The sequence below is a fragment of the Pelophylax lessonae genome (genome assembly GCF_965119305.1).
Source record: "Pelophylax lessonae genome assembly, chromosome: 4".
Taxonomy (NCBI): domain Eukaryota; kingdom Metazoa; phylum Chordata; class Amphibia; order Anura; family Ranidae; genus Pelophylax; species Pelophylax lessonae.
The window spans coordinates 498,324,703-498,344,159 of NC_138771.1; the positions used below are offsets into that span (position 1 = coordinate 498,324,703).

Below are 19,457 nucleotides of genomic sequence, written 5' to 3' on the forward strand. Positions count from 1 at the left end.
TACAGCACCACTTTTCATAGGAGATCCCTTGCTTCAGTGAGCCCAAACATGGATGGCCAAAAAGGGAGGGATTGAACTGATCCCGACACTGATCTCAGATGAGATCTCCGGTGACACCATACAAGAAAACAATAGGCTCGATAGTGTAATAACGCAAAACCAGTTTAATAGACAAATAAAAGGTTGCACTCACATGTTGATGAATTTGTCTGTTAAACTGGTTTCGCGTTCTTACATATAATGTTCACATCATTATATGGACACTATTAAAATTTATATTATATTTATTTTGTGATTCCTAGCAGTCACTTGATATTAGTTTAGCATTTTCTTGATGTAATTTATTAACATTTCAGGTGTTTTTCACATGTTATGTTGTGATTCATATTATCTCACTTGATATGGGTTTATCGCTCTTTAATTTAATTTATCAACAATTCAGATGTTGTTCACATTAGCGCAGCTTTCTTTATATTGTAAATGTTCCTGTTTGTGAGCATTAATAATTTTTTTAGTGTATTTTCATCGAAAATCTCATTTTTGATCACCATTTGCATAAACTATCACAGGACCTACAAAATTACAGTATCTCACAAAAGGAATGACACTTTGCTACAATGTAAAGAAGTGAGTGTACAGCTTGTATATTAGTGTAAATTTACTGTCCCATCAAAATAAATCAACACAGCCATTAATGTCTAAACCGCTGGCAGCAAAAGTGAGTACACCCCATAAGTGAAAATGTCCCAATTGGGCCCAATGAGCCATTTTCCCTCCCCAGGGTCATGTGACTCGTTAATGTTACAAGGTCACAGGTTTGAATGGGGAGCAGGTGTGGTAAATTTGGCATTAGCGCTCTCACTCTCTTATACTGATCACTGAAAGTTCAACATGACCTCTCATGGCAAAGAACTCTCTGAGGATCTGAAAAAAGAGAATTTTTGCTCTACATAAAGATTGGTCGTCCCAGAAGGAAGCCTCTTCTAAAGATGATGCACAAGAAAGCCCGCAAACAATCAGACTCAGACTAAGGACATGGATTACTGGAACCATGTCCTGTGGTCTGATGAGACCAAGATAGATTTGTTTGGTTCAGATGGTGTCAAGCGTTATTGGCAGCAACCTGGTGAGGAGTACAAAGACAAGTGTGTCTTGCCTACAGTCAAGCATGGTGGTGGGAGTGTCATGGTCTGGGGCTCCATGAGTGCTGCCAGCACTGGGGAGCTACAGTTCATTGAGGGAACCATGAATGCAAACATACTGTGACATACTGAAGCAGAGCATTATCTCCTCCCTTTGGAGACTGGGCCGCATGGCGGTATTCCGACATAACGACCCAAAACACACCTCCAAGACGACCACTGCCTTGCTGAAGAAGCTGAGGGTAAAGGTGACGAACTGGCCAGGCATGTCTCTACACCTACCCTATTGAGCATCTGTGCGGCATTCTCAAACAAACAGAAGGTAAAGCAGCACAAGGTCTCTAACATCCACCAGCTTCGTGATGTCGTCATGGAGGAGTGGAAGAGGACTCCAGTGGCAACCTGTGAAGCCCTGGTGAACTCCATGCCCAAGAGGAGTAAGGCACTGCTGGAAAATAATAGTGGCCACACAAAATATTGACACTTTGGGCCCAATTTGGACATTTCCACTTAGGGGTTTACTTACTTTTGTTGCCAGCGGTTTAGACATTAATGGCTGTGTGTTGAGTTATTTTGAGGGGACAGCAGATTTACACTGTTATACAAGCTGTACACTCATTACTTTACATTGTAGCAAAGTGTCATTTCTTCAGTGTTGTCACATGAAAAGATATAATAAATATTTACAAAAATGTGAGGGGTGTACTCATTTTTGTGAGATAATGTATGTATGAGTTGGGGGTCTTTTTACAAACAGTAAGTGAAAAATGGAGGGAAAAAAAAGGGGTAAAATTGCAAAAACAGTCTGGCCACCTAAGTTTTAAGCCCTTCCTGTCTGCCCTGACGTCCTTTCAAATAGAATCCCAATTCCCAAAAAGATAGGATGCTGTGTAAAATGTACAGAAACAAACAATGAGAATGCAATGATTTGCTAATGTCAGAAAACCTATATTTTATTCACAATAGAAAACATTAAAGGTTTGAACTGAGAAAATGTACCATTTTCAGAAAAAACTAGGTAATTTTAAAATTAATGGCAGCAACACGTCACAAAAAGGTTGGGACAGGGCCATATTTATTATGCTGTAGCATCCCTTTCAACAACACTAAACATTTGGGAACCGAGGAAACCAGTTGCTGCAATTTAGGAGAGGAACGCTGTCTCATTCTTGCCTGAAATAGGGTTCTAACTGCTCAACAGTCGTGGGTCCTTTGTCGTATTTTTTGTTTCAAGACGCAACAAATATTTTAAATTGGAAAATGGTGTGGACTGCAGGCAGGCAAGTTACATACTTGGACTCATTTACTACAAAGCCAAAATGTATGTGGTTTAGCATTGTCCTGCTGAATTATGCAAGGTCTTCGTTTGAAAAAGAAGTCATCTGAAAGCTCTAAAAGCTGGCGTCTTCCTTGCGCAAAAGAGCTTTAACTTGCATGTTTGAATGACATGTTCAGACAGTGATTTTGGAAGTATTTCTGAGCTCATACAGTTATGTCCATCACAAAATTATGCTCATTTTTAATGCAGTGCCACTTCAGGGCCCTAAAATCCACGGGTATCTAATATTTCATTTTGGTCTGGTCACTTGCGCACAGAGATCAGCACAGAGCGAATCAGCACTGTCCAAAGGATCAGGGGAGAATGTAAACTCCTCCTACAAGCTTTAACCAGACACTGATACAAGTCACAAGACTGCTATATACTGCTGATGAGAAGAGATATTTTGCAGTTTACATTTAGTAAAATAATTGCATTTCCATGTTCCCCGGGAGACCAGATATAGTCAATGCAGGTCCTGGATAAGTAACTCTTTAACCGAATTAGCCGCAAAATGTTCTTCCAGCTTTCCCTGTTATTACCACTTACCTTTGCCAGCTTTTTGTTGCCCTGTCCCAACTGTTTTTAAAACATGTTGCTGCCATCAATTTCATAACTTACCCATTTTTTTTTTCTTAAAATAAAAAAAAAAAAGAAAAAAGTTTATACATTTAATATGTTTTCCATTATGCATAAAATGTCTCCATGGTATTTTCAAACCACTGCATTCTGTTTTTATGTAGCTTTTACACAGCGCCATAACTTCTTTGGAATTGGGGTCGTTGTGGCAGAGGGGTAGAAGAAACAATGAGCAGGCAGGAACCCAGGACTTCTGAACTGCACACTTGTAGTCAGTCACTCATCAAGGCTGCAACCGTAAAACACAAGTCAGCAACAGTTCCCATATTTATGTTCCTTTATTAACGAAGCCACACTTTCCAATAGTGTAACCTTTAGCACGATGGGACAGGTAGCAGTTAAAAATCTCAAATGTCACATCAAAGGAGTTTAGTTTTCCAACAACTAAAGGGCATATACCCGCTTACCCTTGATAAAGAACACAAGATTCACTTGAAGAATTTTGACAATTCAGGACAAAATGTACAACAGGCAGGTACAAGCTACAGGTAAAATTCCACCTACAGCTGAAGGGTACATTGACTATTTCAAACACAAATACTTCTCGACTTCCTAGGATTACAGCTTTATCTTCGATTTAACACTTTTCCTAGCATCGGTTCTCTGTTGTATAATATATGCAAGGCTTTTACAAAAATTGCAATAACCTGCAATAGTTCCCATTTGACAGATCTCCAGTGACAATTCAAAGTAGGAAATACCAAGCACTTGAAATGGGCCCCGATTTTGAAATCTGGCTAATTGTATCAACATCTCTCTTTAACCACTTAAGCCCCGGAAGATTTTACCCCCATTCCGACCAGGGGGTATTTTGCGATTCGGCACTGCGTGACTTTAACGGACAATTGCGCGGTCGTGCGACGCTGTACCTAAACGAATTTGGCGTCCTTTTTTTCCCACAAACAGAGCTTTCTTTTGGTGGTATTTGATCACCTGTGCGATTTTTTGATCACGCGTTATAAACAAAAAAAGAGCGTCAATTTTGCAAAAATAACAATATTTTTCACATTTTTTTATATGAAATTCCCCCCCAAAAAAATGTAAAAATCAAAATTTTTTAACATTTTCGGCCAATTTGTTTTATGCTACCTATGTTTGGTAAAAAAAAAAAAAATCGCAAAAAGCGTATTTTGATTGGTTTGCGCAAAAGTTATCGCGTTTACTAACAAAGGGAAAGATTGTCATTTTTGTTGTTTTTTTTTTTTTAACGCGTAATGGCGGCGATCTGCGATTTTTTTTGCGGTACTGCGACATTGCGGCGGACAGATCGGACCCTTGACTGACATTTTTGACACTTTTGGGGTTACCAGTGACATTTCTACAGTAATCAGTGCTATATATATGCACTGTTACTGTAAAAATACACTGGTAGTGAAGGGGTTAACTTTATTTGGGAGGGAGGGGCTGTGTGTGTCCCTAGGGGCGTGCTTTCTACTGTGATTGGCTGTGGCTTCAGCTGTAAGGACACTGATCAACGGATCTACATAGTAGATCCATGTGATCAGTGTCTTTGCAGCGAGGAGAATGACAGGCAGCTTGTTTACACAAGCTGCCTGACATTCTCCCTCTCCCCCGCCGATCGCCGAGTGGCCGGCGGACATCGGGTCCGCTGGTCACACGCGCGCGGGGGGGGGGGGTCCGTGACCACGTGGGAGCGGGAGCGCGCGTTCGCTCCCTAGACCCTCACAAGCAAGCAACGTAGCCCTACGTTAGTTTGCCTGTGAGGGGCTGACCGCCGACGTAGATAGTCGTGCGGCGGTCGGCAAGTGGTTAAGTGTCTCAGAAATATACATGAAATAAGAGTACCGTTTAAAGGGAATGGCTGAACTTTACTGCTCTCTCTTACAACACAACTTTATCAGTCACTTGACTTACCAAGAAAAATACACCCCTTGTGTGGCAATCTTAGTAGGAATGCTCAGTACCTGCATTGAAATAGAGGCCTCTTCCCTGATGGCTAAATTAGGACCTGTTCACATTGGCATTAAAAACAGGAGTTTGAGACACATTTTTTAACACCCATTAATGTCCTATTAAAGCAGTTTGCAATTGTCAATACAGAATGTCCCTGGGTTCTTAAAGGATAAGTTCACCTTTGGGAATGTTACATGTTTCACCTGATTTTAGGGTGGAACATATAACTTATTCCCAGTGCTGCAGCCGCCGCCCGCTGCCCCCCACAGCAGTATGCTCAAAATGACCAGAAAAACAGAACTTTCTTCTGAAACTCGACAGTCTATTCTTGTTTTGAGAAATGAAGGATATTCCATGTGGGAAATTGCCAAGACACTGAAAACTTCCTACATCGGTGTGTACCAATCCCTTCAGAGAACAGCACAAACGGGCTCTAACCAGAATAGAAAGAGAAGTGGGAGGCCCCAATGCACAACTAAGCAAGAGGACAAGTACATTAGGGTCTCTAGTTTGAGGTCCTCAACTGGCAGCTTCATTAAATGGTACCCGCAAAACGCCAGTTCCAACGTCCACAATGAAAGGTGAATCTGAGATGCTGGCCTTCTGGGCAGAGTGGCAAAGAAAAAGCCATATCGGAGACTGGCCAATAAAAGGAAAATATTAAGATGGGCAAAAGAACACAGACATTGGACAGAGAAAGATTATAAAAAAGTGTTATGGACAGACGAATCTAAGTTTGAGGTGTTTGGATTATTGATCGACCGATATAATTTTTTTTAACGCCGATACCGATATTTTTTTTTTTTTAAATGTCTACAGGTACTTTGGCGGAGGGATCTGGGGGTCTAAAAGACCCCAAACCCCTCCTCTGCACTTAAAAGTATTCAAAACGCAAAGTTTGGCTGTTTTGAACGCTGTAAGTTTTTTTTAATTTGGCGCCGCCAGTACCCGGAAGTTATGTCATGTCATCTCACATCACTTCCGGGTACTCGGCGCCGAATTCAAAAAAATGGAGACCCAGTCACAGCCGAATGCGGCTTTGATCGGGTCTTCTCTTCGGCGGCCATGCAGGTAGGATGCCCGGGGTGTCCCGGTGGGACGGGAGACCTGGGCGAGCCACGGGAGGGGGGCGTCCCCTCCCACTCCTTGGAATGACAGCCGAGCGGCTTCTCAGCCTCATCGGTTGTCATTCATTACATGACAGCCAACCGTCGTCTATGGACGCCGGTACCGGGGTGATGCCTCTAGCTGCAGGCATCACACCGGTACAGCACTTTCATGAAATATCAGCAATATCGGTAAATCCAAAGGCAGATTCCGATATATCGGGGAAAGTGCATATCGGCGTTGCTGATAATCGGTCGATCACTAGTTTGGATCACACAGTAGAACATTTGTGAGACGCAGAATAAGTGAACAGATGCTGAGGTGCGCCTGACGCCATATGCCAAGCATGGTGGGGGTAATGTGATGGTCTGGGGCTGCATTGGTGCTGGTAAAGTGGGAGATTTCCCACTTGACTATATTTTCTATTCATTTTGCAACTCATTTGAGGAATAAAAGTGTGAGTTTTCATGGAAAATATGAAATTGTCTGGGTAACCCAAAACTTTTGAATGGTAGTGTACGCAACTCAGAGTGCCTGTATAATGAATAAAAAAATGAAGCTTCATAGGGAGTTGCAAGGAGTTTAAGCATCTCCACTCTTTCCATTCAATTTTATGGTACGGCACCATGCGTTAGGCCATGTGCACCACAGGAAAAAAATAAAATTATATATATATATATATATATATATATATATATATATATATATATATATATATATATATATATAGTGTGTGTGTGTGTATGTATATATGTGTGTGTGTGTATATATATATATATATATATATATATATATATATATATATATATATATATATATATATATACACACACACACACACACACACACATATATATACATACACACACACACACTATATATATATATATATATATATATATATATATATATATATATATATATATATATATATATATATATATATATATATATATATATACACACATATACACTCACACACACACCAGCTTCGTCCGTCGGTGGACGAAAGAGAAAATGGAATTTTTTTTACTTACCATAAAATCCATTTCTCTTCGTCCATCGACGGACGTAGCTCTTATCTCTTTTCTCTGAAGAGTTGGGTTTTGGTTATTATTAACTGCTTGCAACCAAACTGAAGATGCAACGGTGAGGCCAGGGGTAATAACCCAGGGACCCTGCCCCCCCTGGGCATGTCAAAGCCTTTGGCTCTACCTGGTCACTCCTAGCGGGAGGGGCTTATTACCCATCCGTCTGATTTAAAGCAGCAGCTACGTCCGTCGGTGGACGAAAGAGAAATATATATTTTAAAATAAAGGCAACCATACTAGAGAAAATGAGATGCACTCAGCTACAACTAATTAGGGGATGTATATATGGGAAAGGCAATTCATTGATTACTCAATACCAAACACAATAATGGGATTTTTGACTTACCGTAAAATACATTTTTCTGATGTTGACTGACACAGCTTCTGATCTTCTTAACCACTGGGTTATACTGCCCCCTACAGGAGTAGGACACTAGGCAGAAAATAAGTTTGGCTATGCCTATGAGCAGTCCCAGGGGGTATGCTCCCTCTCTCTATTATAGGCACTTTGTTACAAGCAGTGTCCAAAGAATTACAATTCCACAGTGCGGTGGGTGCTGTGTCCGCCAACGAATATCAGGAAAATGGATTTTACGGAAAGTCAAAAATCTCATTTTTCTTTCGTTCATTGACAGACACAGCTCCTGATCATAACCATTGGGATGTCCTAAAGCAGTGTTAAACATGAGGGGTGGGAACAGCGAAAAAATTCCCAAGGTTAACTATAGCCACCCAAGTAAACAGGAGCTCAACCAAAACTGGAGCTTACCTGAAAAAAACAATACATCCTTAATAAACAGAAGCCTGCAAAACCTTGCGGTCAAAGGAAGCATCTGCAGATGCCAAGACAAACTTTATAGAACCTTGTGAAAGTGTGCACCGACGACCAGGTGGCCACCTTGTAAACCTACGTCACTGATGCCTGATGACATAAGGCCCAGGAGGCACTGAGCGCCTGCGTAGATTGCGCCTTGACAGGGAAAGGAGGAACCTGACCCCTAATGAAATAGGCCTGGATCACAGTCTGTCTGATCTCTATGGAAATGGTCACAGAGGAAGCGGACAACCCTTTCCAAGGCCTTTGTGAGCACAAATTGGGAGTCTGACTTCCTGGCAGCTACGGAGTCTTTTAGGAACACCCTAATTTCCCGGACCACATCCATAGCATGCAAGGCAATTTCCTTCATATGCTTTGTCCCGAGACACAGGGAAGGCAACAGAATGTCTTCATTCAAATGCAAATCAGGGAGAACGTTTGGAAGGAAGGACAGACAGGGACGAAGAACCACCTTATCTCTGTGAACCACCAGGTAAGGTGCACGACAGGATAACGCCATCAATTCCAACACCCTGCAAGCAGAGGTGATAGCCAGCAAGAAGGCCACCTTCTGGGACAGCATAAGCAGGGGAATCTCCCAAAGATAATCAAAAGGAGGCTATTGGGGGACTGAGCACCAAATTGGGGTCCCAAGGCAGCAACAGAGACCGCACTGGAGGGGCCAAGTGCAGAACTCCCTGAAGAAAAGTACACACCAGGGAGTATGTGGCCAAGGGCCGTTGAAAGAAGACTGCTTAGACCAACACCTGACCCTGACCCTTGATAGTACTCAAGGCCAGTTTCTGCTCAAACCACCCGTTGAAGGAAGGTCAAGATCCGAGCCACCGAGAAAGTGCAAGGATGAACCCCAACTAGTAGGGCGGTACTAGGACGTTTGAACGTACTGCGCATGTTTCGGTCTCACGGCTGGGAAAACAGTAGCTGGAGACAAACGATTTTAACAGAGTATCTACACAGATTGTTTCCCAATACTGAATCCATGCTGAAACCCTTAGTGTCGGGATGACACTTGCGGAATGTGAGTAGTAATTTCACCAAAATAAAAGTTTATGTATTGTATGAAATTACACTATGTTAGTTCATGTTCTCTCCTCAATATATGACATATCCCTGCCTGACTACACGAGGTTGTCTGTCGGAGGAAAATGAATTATCAACCTACACATTTGATATAAAAGTAAGCTGAACTGCTGGTTTATAGTCTTACTAGCTACTCCCTCTGGTGAGTCAGTTTGGGGTGACTGGTGGAAGCAGCACATAGGGTACTTTTCGGTGCACACTTTTCGCTGAGGATTTGTCACAACAGTTGTTTGCACTTTATTAGACTTTTCTTGGGACTTTTAATGAACACTAATGATTTATATTTATGAATTTTTTGTATGATTTTAGCATGGAATTTGTCACAGATCTGAATTGTTGATAATTTATTTAGATTGCTTGCACATATTTGCACACAGAATTTGGTCAGCAATTTTTGCCAACTCATATGAATAATTGATAACCATGTAATAGTGTCACTTGTATATTTTTAGAAGTCACGCAGATTTAGTCAATTATTTTAGCACTATGCACTTTTATAATTAATAGAATACTAGATTTATTATGTATTTTACATTACATAATTGGTGATGCGCATATCACTTTAGGTTTAGGACATACTTAAGAGTATTTTTGCGCTGATTTTTCACCTGTTTCTCATCCTGCTGCTGAATCCATTTGCAGTGAATTGGCAGCAATAATACTTAATTGTTACCTAACACAGCCCTAGATTATCCTGGCGCTAGATCAAAATAATTTTATATTTACGTTTATCTGTAGCCTTCTCTTCTCTACAGCCATTCAAAGTCTTTAATTTATGAAGCTTGTCTGAGCATTCAGAAAAAGGGGTTGGAGAGCTGAAGTCACACTCTGCAGAGCTAAGTAGTGAGTGCTGATTGGAGGGAAGGGCTACACCCCACTTCACAGAGCTGACAGGAACAGAGATGAGGCTATCAGCTGGAGCTCCCTACCCTATCATCGTTTTTCCCTTGTCAGGAAAACTTGTCAGAAGCGACTCATGCAGATAACAGAGGAATGAAGCAGCAGACCGAAATGGCACTTAACACTCTTAATTTAAACAAGTACACACTATACAGGAATATGCTTTGTTCATATTTCAGGTCTGAGGTTTACAATCACTGTAAGAAGTACAGCAGTCAGATCTCTTCCATGGACCCCCAGAATACAGGTAACCAGCCCCCTTTCCCCGTATGATTCTGGAGAGGTATGGGGAGTTTGAGTGTAACGTGCTTCGGTAAGTGAACTTCACTTTTCACTTACCATTTTCTTTCAACTTCACAGGATAATATTTGTGTGTCTTTTTTTTTTCTTTACAAATGAAAACTTGAACTGTGGGTTGATGATGGCAGGTAAACAACATGCTCTGGTACTGAGGGTTCTATTCCTGGTCTGTACAAAGAATTTGTGTAACTGTTTAACTAACACACATTTTATGGCAGCCTGGGGGATACTGGTGAAATCTCCCTTTTCCACTCATGAACGAATATGGGTCACGTGTAAACCTAATGCTAACTGCAATGTGAGGGGCCAGCAAACAGCTACATAGTTACACTATTGTCCGTTGCTTCATGAAACTTTACACAGAAGATCCAAGTTAAAATGAGAGAACTTGATTGTGTCCTGACATTTATATAGAGAAAGGGAGATGTTTGTTTACACTTTCTGGGCATCTAAATGCATGCTATACTTCTGTTTTGGGATGCCCGTGGGTTTCATGCAAGTCAGCTAGCTGCAGAAGAAAAAAAAGAAAAAAAAAAAAAAAGATAGGCTCCCGATTTTGTTCCAGTTTTCTATTCTAGTCTATTCCTTTCTATTCTAGTTTTCTTATTACATCATTTTTTTTAATTTATTTTTGCACCCAGCTGACTTTCTCTCAGGAAACCTATTGGAGGTCACTGTTGGCAAGCCTTGACTTGGAAGAGGGGTGGCAGCTGTAACAAGGGGACCACACATGTATCGAAACTCAGTTCAGCAGGGACCAGCCCAATTTCGATCAATGTATGGCCACTAGGGATTGAACAGAAGACAATTGAGTTACAGACTTCTGTACAACAGTCCTGTTGGAAAAAATCAGCTTGATCAGCACTGCACACAAAAGACTATATCTGTGTACCAATTGTGAAGGTAGCGGGTTAGTTTGTTTTTGTTCAACCAGTCGGGTTGAAACTCACCTATAAACAGCCTAAAGGATTACATAGAATAAGGCATGGGAGTGTGAAGATGGCCATGATTGCTTTTCCACCTGGTTTTAGTAGCGTTTGTCTTTAATTTGTGCTTTTAAAGAAGTAGACATCAAGTGAGGTTTACATCCAGCATATTCCTGATGCTTCCACAGTATACAAATTCACTAATGTCCCATCTGGCTTTGCAAGTAGTGGAAATGGGTCACCATTACACTGACTGTACCTGAGCTTTTTATTTTATTATTATTATTTGGAGCATCACTATCAAACAGAAAGTATTGTACATAAAGGCAGACATTCTAAGGTCAGCAAATTTATCAGGAAACAGCTGGAGAGGATTTCCAAGCCAGTCTCCCCAAGGTATCCACAAAACAACCTTTGTGGGCCTGCAGATTCTTCCAGCAGCCATCTTGTGTCTAAGGGCAATCTTGGAACTATATAGGCAACAGTGTGTGCGCGATTAGAAAAAGCAGTGGTATGATAATATCTTTCTCCTAACTGGCAATGCTACTACTTCCGCTAAAGAAGAAAGCAGCATATAAATAGACAAAGAAAGCATTGAGGAAACTGTTGCCACCTACTTGAGAATTATTGAATTGATCAGATAGGTGTGTAAGTCAAACTAAACAGCCAACAAAAATAGACACATTCTACAGAAGGACAAGGCCTTTCATAGCCTGTAAGGCCATTGAGTAAGCAGATTACACAGCACTTATACAAATCTGTTTACAGCTCCTATCATGATACTATAATCAAACTGAAAGAATAACTGATATTTGGAATGCTAGTGCCAATTTCATAATTTTCAGTTTACAGGTTTTTTTTTTTTCTTCTTAAAAACATTAGCGGGTGTTCTGACTGGTGTGTCAGCCAGTGTAGTAAGCAATGTTGCTGAACAATTGCAGTGAAAGCCTTACAAACTTTCTGTTACAGAGGCTGCAAACTAGGACCTTCTGTATGAGGGCTAGCTGCCTGGCTGTCATTACCCCTGAAGCAGACCAATGTAAATCAGTATTTCAGACTTCACATATATTGGTGTTACAACTAAAAAAAAATAGCACTTCTAAAAATAAACTGGTAAAGAAAACAAAAACCATGACATGTCTTATTATCCCTTGGTTGATTCAAGGTTAAAAAAAAAAAAAAAAAAATACATGGGTTTTTTTTTATGCAACATACTTAGTATGAAAATAAGCGCGCAAATTAACACAGATATAATGGATTATTTCTAAAATTTTTGTCTTACAAACCACTCAGTGGGACCATCTGTGTCGATGTGGTAGAGGCAGCGAGAGGACACTTACACTTGTGACACGGCGGTAGATCTGCGCAGCATTTTGGCACTCGGAGTAAGGGTATTCAGAAGTGGCCATCTCAAGCATGCACATCCCAAAAGCATACACGTCTACCGATTCATCGTATTTCTCCTCATACATCTCAGGCGCCATGAACTCAGGGGTACCTTAAATTAAAAGAACGGTTCAGAGACTCTAAATTTGCTGATATCGAGCAGGATGCTGGAGACGCTACTCACCGCGACAGAGTTCGGGGGCGAGTGACCTGTGAGACAGAGAGCGGGGGGCAAAGGAAAAAAAGAGGAGGAAAGCTTCTTAGTCAGACTGTAAAGAAAACGTGATTAAAAAGTCTTCCATTGCAAGGCCTCGGATTTGGGGGAGGTTGGGGTAAATTGGCTGCAGAATATACCAAGGCTAAGTTTAAGATGCCATAACCTGTTATATCCCTCTTGGAAAAAGCTGAATTTATCATTTTCTTCCATCGCCAAGTAAATGGATAGATGCAATGAGCTGTCTTGCCTGTTACCTGCTACCGCATCTACAAAACAGCAATACAAGAAAGAAAGAAAAAAAAAAAAAAGAAGAAGGTCTCATTCTATAACTGCACATACCTGGAGGACGATACTGCCACCTGCTGTTGGGATGAAGAACTAGTTAGTCAGACTAGCTTGATGCACAAACTTTCCATTCACCTGGATGGGCTGAAGGAAGGGGTTGAAACCTTGCAATGGAAAACTGCCACGAGTCCAGTTAGCACAATTCATGGAAATTCAAATGGTTTTCTGCAAAAGCCCACTCACCAGATACCTTCTCTTCACATACTTACGGTGTGAACTGCAGTACACACTAATGGCCTACTGCAGCCAACATGGTGAGCCATGGCCTACAGGCAGAAAAACACTCAGAAATACAGAGAAGTAGTCAGGATGAGCTGTATGAACCAAGAGTGCTGCTGCTTCCTATGTCTTATAGAAGGAAGGGGGCTTTTCTAAAAGCTTAAGGGGGAAAACCTTTGAAAGCATGGTTTGTCAGACTTCCTGGAAAAGAAAGTTAGCAGCAGCTCTAAAATTGAAGATCAGCTTTCAAGCAAGAAACACAACCTACACAGAGGACAACTGTGGTAACTTGAAAACCGGTGTGTATACAGTCTAACAAAAGTAGATAATGTTTTAGATAACCTCATTTATTAAACTGACTGAAGACTGAACCAAGTAAATCCGCTTTAAGCCCAGAACGTCTGTGGGAATTTGTGTTAGTTTAGAAAAATTGGATTTTTGACTTACCGTTAAAACCATTTCTCTGATTTTCATTGAAAGACACAGCTCCTGACATGCTTAACCATTGTGTTATACTGTACCCTACAGGAGTAGGACACTAGGCAGGGAAAAAAAAAAAAAAGGTCTGGCTACTCCTTTGGGCAGTCCCAGGGGGTATACTCCCTCTCTTTGCTATAGGTACTCAGTTTTGTTACAAGCAGTGTCAGAGAAAATACACCTTGGGACGTCTCAAAGCAGTGTTAAACATGAGGGATGGGAACAGCAAAAAATTCCCAAGTTTAAAACAGTAGCCAACCAGGCAACAGAAGCGCAACCAAAACAACTGGAGCCCACCCGAATAAAAAACAATACACCCTCAAAGAGGACCAAGTCCTCTAAACAGCAGCCTGAAAAAAAAAAAAAACTTTCGGCCAAAAGAAGCACATCCACAAGAAGCTGCCAACACATCCACTTTATAGAACTTTGTGAAAGTGTGCACCGACGACCAGGTGGCCGCTTTCCAAACCTGCATCACTGACACCTGATGACGGAAGACCCAGGAGGCACTAAGCGCCCAAGTAGAGTGCGCCTTGATAGGAAAAGGAGGAACCCGACCCCTGATGGAATAGGCCTGAATCACCGTCTGTGTGATCCATCTGGGAATGATCGCAGAGGAAGCGCACAACCCTGTCTGAGACCCATATGTAAGCACAAAAAAAAAGTGAGTCTGAATTCCTAACAGACTCCATATCTACCAGGAACACCCTAATTGCCCAAACCACATCCAAGGCATGCAACGCAATTTCCTTAGGATGTTTTGGCCTGGGACACAAAAGGCAAGACAATGTCTTCATTCAAATGGAAATCAGAGACAACCTTTGGAAGGAATGGGGGGGGGGGGGGGGGGAGAACCGCATTATCTCTGTAAACCCCACCGAGTAAGGAACCACAGGATAATGCCGTCAGTGAACACAATGGAACACAAGGGTATCTCCTGCAGAATCTCAACTGTAAACTTCTGGAGGACTGAAAGCATCAAATTAAGGTTCCCAAGGAGGCCACGGAGACCGCACTGGAGGAATCAAATGGTAAACACCCTGAAGAAAGGTACGCATCAGGGAGTGTGTGGTCAAGGGTCGTTGAAAGAAGACCGCCAAAGCCGACACCTGGCCTGATGGTACCCAAGGTAAATTTCTGTTTAACCCTCCGTGAAGAAAGGTCAAGATCCTAGCCACCGAGAAAGAGTGAGGATGAACCCCAAGGGATTCACACCATGCGATGTACGTCTTCCATGTACGATGGTAGATCTTTCTAGAAGTAGATTTCCTAGCTTTTAACAGCGTTCGGATGACTGGAATCCCTTCTGCCTCGATCCGGCGTAGAAGTCTTGGCAGAAGCTTGAGAGTATGGAAGGCATAAATCAGGCGATACTGACCCCACGGGGCCACCATCGCGTCTTTGGCATCCACCAGAGGATCCCGTGCCACGAACCTCTGCACCTTTCTGTTGAGCCGAGATGTCAACAGATCCACCTCAGAGGTGCCCCAGCAGAGACATAACTGATGAAACACCTCCGCATAAAGAGACCATTCCCCTGGTCCACCACCTGCCGACTGAGGTAATCTGTCTGCCAGCTTTCCACTCCAGGAATGTGTATGGCGGAAAGGGATGGAACAAACATTCATCCCACCTGAGAATGCCGTCTACCTCCGGAGCCGCCAGGAGACTTCTTGTGCCCCCTTGGTGATTGACATAAGCCACGGCTGTGGCATTGTCTGATTGAATGTGCATTGGACATCCTTGGAGATGATTTGTCCAATGTTCCAGGCACAGTCTGATCGCTCAGAGCTCCAGGATATTGATTGGTAGTCTGGACTCTTCCAGGGTTCAGAGCCCAGGAGCAGAATTTCTGTCGAGAACACCTCCTCACCCCGACAGGCTGCCATCCGTGGTGACCACCGTCCAATACAAAAAGGGAGAAAGGATTTGCCCTGCTGAAATGCCAGAGAATAAATCTTGTCCCATTTGATCAGAATCTCCCCTGCAGGGACCTCAAAAGGTAGACACCATCAGGCCCAGCACTTGCATGCAAGTCCGGAGGAATGACCATCTGCTGGACAGCAGGAGGCGAGTTGCAGCCTGCAGTTTATCCAGAGGAAGAAGTACTTTGGCTAAGGCCAAGTCCAGAGTCAGACCCAGATAGTCTAGTTTCGTGGAAAGAACCAAGGGACTTCGGAAGATTCAGAATCCAGCCAAACTTTTTTAGGGTCCGTATGGAGATCTCCAGGTTTTCCACCAGCGCAGTAGGAGAGACTCTGCTCGCAGAAGAAGGTTGCCCAAGTAGCCCAGGACCACGATTCCCTGCTGACGTAACAATGCTAACACTGGGGCCAACATTTTTGTGAAGACCCAAGGAGCAGAGGCGAGACCAAAGGAAATGCCACAAACTGATAATGCTCCTCTCCCATGGCAAAGCGGAGGAAGCGCTGGTGACCGACACATATTGGAATGTGAAGGTATGCGCCCTTGATGTTGATGGAGGAAAGAAAATCCCCCTGATGCAGGGAAGCCACCCCCATGTGAACAGACTCCATTCTGAAATACTGCACCTGCACAAGCAGTTCAACACCTTGAGGTCCAGGATTGGACGCACCTTGCCCTCCTTTCTGGGGACTGTAAATAGTTTGAGTAGAACTCCCTGAAAACATTCTGAAGTCGGAACCGGGGCAATCACCCCTGGAAGTAAAAGGTCTTGCACCGCCCCAAAGAGAGTCTGTAAGCGGACCATTGACAGTCGCACGTTGGGAAGGAAAGAACCTTTCCGCAGGTCAAGAACAAAACTTGATGTTATAGTGGAACCATATGACTTTGTGGACCCCCTTGTCTTGTACAGGGGAAGTCCACGAGTCCAGGAACCAAAGATGTCCCCCCAATCCAGATACGGGTGAGGGCGCACCTTCAAGATGAAGGGGCCTTGTCCTCTGGTCTGGAGAAGCCCGCTCTTGACCTGCCAGACCAGGTTCGCTTGGATCCTCCAGAGAAGGCCCTTGTCAGTCAACCCTGAGGGATGAAAAAAAACATCTTATGAGCCAAGCAGGGCCCACATCCACAATGAGGGACCTTTTCCTTAGTAGCCTGTGGAAGAAGTGTACTCTTCCCTCCTGTAAGACCTTTAATGCTGTCATCCAGGGTAGCACCAAACAGGCAATCTCAAACGGAAAGATCAGTCAAGGACTTTTGAGAAGTCTGGCCTGCAGACCAGCATTTGAGCCAAAAGATATACCAAAGGACCAATGTCAAAACAGAGAGCCGAGCCACTAGGGGAGCCACATCCAAAGAGGCATCACAAATAAACTACAGCCACTGGAACAGCTGGTCCGCCAGCTCAGCAAAGGCGGGGGGGGGGGGGGGGGTAGCTGTTCTCTCTCCAGGTCACTGCGTAAAAGCTTAGCCCACTCGGACAGTCTGCAACACCAGGGCAATGGCAAATATCGGCCTCAGTGCCAAACCAGCCAAGGTGTGTATATTGCCGTCCTTAAAAGACCGGGGGACTCTTCAACCGGAATCATGGTTGCCTTGTTTATTAGGGATGCACCGAAATTTCGGACACCGAAATTATCGGCCGAAAATGAGCCTATCTCATTTCGGCCGATAATGGGTTAACATTGCCGAAAATAAATATGGCCGCCGTGGGGAAGGAGGAGGGCGCAGCGCAGGGCTGGTTTTAAAAGTCCCGCCTCTGGCCGGCGGTCCGTCTCTCAGTGACGTCCCTACTACGATCTTTGCATTATGAATGGACATACCAGGCGGGGGGGGCGGGGCGAGCGGCCGCTATAGAGAGAACTAATGTGCTCGATGCCTGTCAGCTCAACACGACTATGTGTGAATGAGAACAGAACTGACCTGACATCGGGCGGGGGGGCGGGCGGAGCGGCCGCTATTAGCTGTAACTATGTGAGAGCTTCACTTCCCTGACAGGCATGTATCTCCGCTGTCAGGGAAGTGAAGCTCTCACATAGTTAAAGCTAATAACTATGAATCTGAGGGGACAGATGAGGCAGGGGAAGGCGGAATCGCTTTTTTCCAGCCAGTCGCCCAAAATCCAACTCCACCCAGGACACCAAGGACTCCAGGACCGCCGTCAGTGCAACAATGGATAGATGGGACCCGGAGGGCCCCGCAGCCTCAGAGAGGGGATCAGGTGGGTAGATGTGTTTTAATAGACTCCATGAGTCAGTGGGGGACCCCACAAGAAAGTGTAAAAACACTACCAAGGAACACCCCAACCACTCTAGCAGCACACCCGGTTACCAGTCACAGAGCCCCAATCAATCCTCCGCAGAGGTCCCCACCAGACTCACCACCCTGCAGAAACCAGGCACCGCAGCCACCAGGCGAATCTGCACTGCACGTATGGAGATCCGGAAAGGAGAGGATCCAGGATTCAGCACCAAGGGATGAGGGGGGCTCCCACCGCACAGCCAATCGTCCGGTCTCAGGCGGCGCACGCCCCCCCCCCCCCACAGGTGTACCAGACCACCCATACAGCCCCAGAATTAGTGGAAGGGGGAGCCTAAAGGGAAGGAGGCAAACCTGGGGGTCTCACCGTCCCATGGAGGGGCCCGCGTCCACCCCAAAACCCTCCAGGGGGAGGAGGGGGGCAGCTACTTCCCATACCAGGAACGAGATGGGCACCGCTACAGGCAGAACCCATCGCCATCGGCCAGGAGAATCCCTGGGACTTGAGCTGAGACCCGGTCGTATGCGACCTTTGAGAGGCATTTAACTCGCAGGCCAGCCCCCGTCCGGTGGGCTGGGTGCGCGCTGGCTGGCCAGACTGGGGTGACCACTGGATCTAGATTATCCAGCCCCTAGCCCAGTCGATTGTAAATCTCTCAGGAAAAACCAGGAGAAAGAAAAAAAAAAACCTCCTCAGAGTTTGATTTAAATTGTTTTATTTCTAATAAATGATTTTGTTTGATTTGGATTATACATATTTACATTTTTTTTTAGTGTGGTTTAATATGTGTATTTTTTAATCTTTAGTGATTATTTATGTCACAAGATTTATCTGTTGCGATTTATTGATACTGTTAGCTGGTTGTGCTGGTGACCGTGGCTGATATCTGACTATTTATATGTGCATTTTTGATGCATTTTGTAATTCCATATGTGCATTTTATGCATTCTGTAATTTTACTATAATTATAATGGCTACAATCTGGCCTAGTGTCCAGTTCCAGTTGGGGCAGGCACTTATATACTATTTTCGGTGTCTCCAGGATATTTAGGGGCTTTCCCTGATGGAGGGGGGTCGTGTTGGCTCTCCTTCCTGCTTCCTGTCTTCAATCCGGCGTAACAGTGTCGTACCTGTGAGTAGGTACATCTGCCTTTTTTATGAATAAATGTGTTTTAGACAGAGAGCATTAGATCTGTTTTTATTTACATGACACCGGATAAATTGATCGAGTCGTGAGTCCTGTGGGAAGCCTATGTCCAGCAGTAATATCCTCTGGCTTAGTGGAGTGAAGCAGTGGAAGGATTGCTGTAATTGTTATTATGGTGGCCTGATGACCCCTAGTGGTCAATAAGTGGAGGTGAGAGGCAGTATGTTC

At 43.8% G+C, this 19,457-nt stretch overlaps 1 protein-coding gene across 1 annotated transcript in view; it reads right to left on the reverse strand.

Moving 5' to 3' along the window:
- WNK1 (WNK lysine deficient protein kinase 1) overlaps positions 1-19,457 on the reverse strand; it is a 340,445-nt gene that overhangs the window by 177,648 nt on the left and 143,340 nt on the right. Inside the window, exon 4 of the mRNA XM_082253649.1 lies at positions 12,596-12,753. Within this exon, the coding sequence (XP_082109775.1) occupies positions 12,596-12,753 (158 nt within the window). The remainder of the gene's footprint in view (positions 1-12,595; positions 12,754-19,457) is intronic.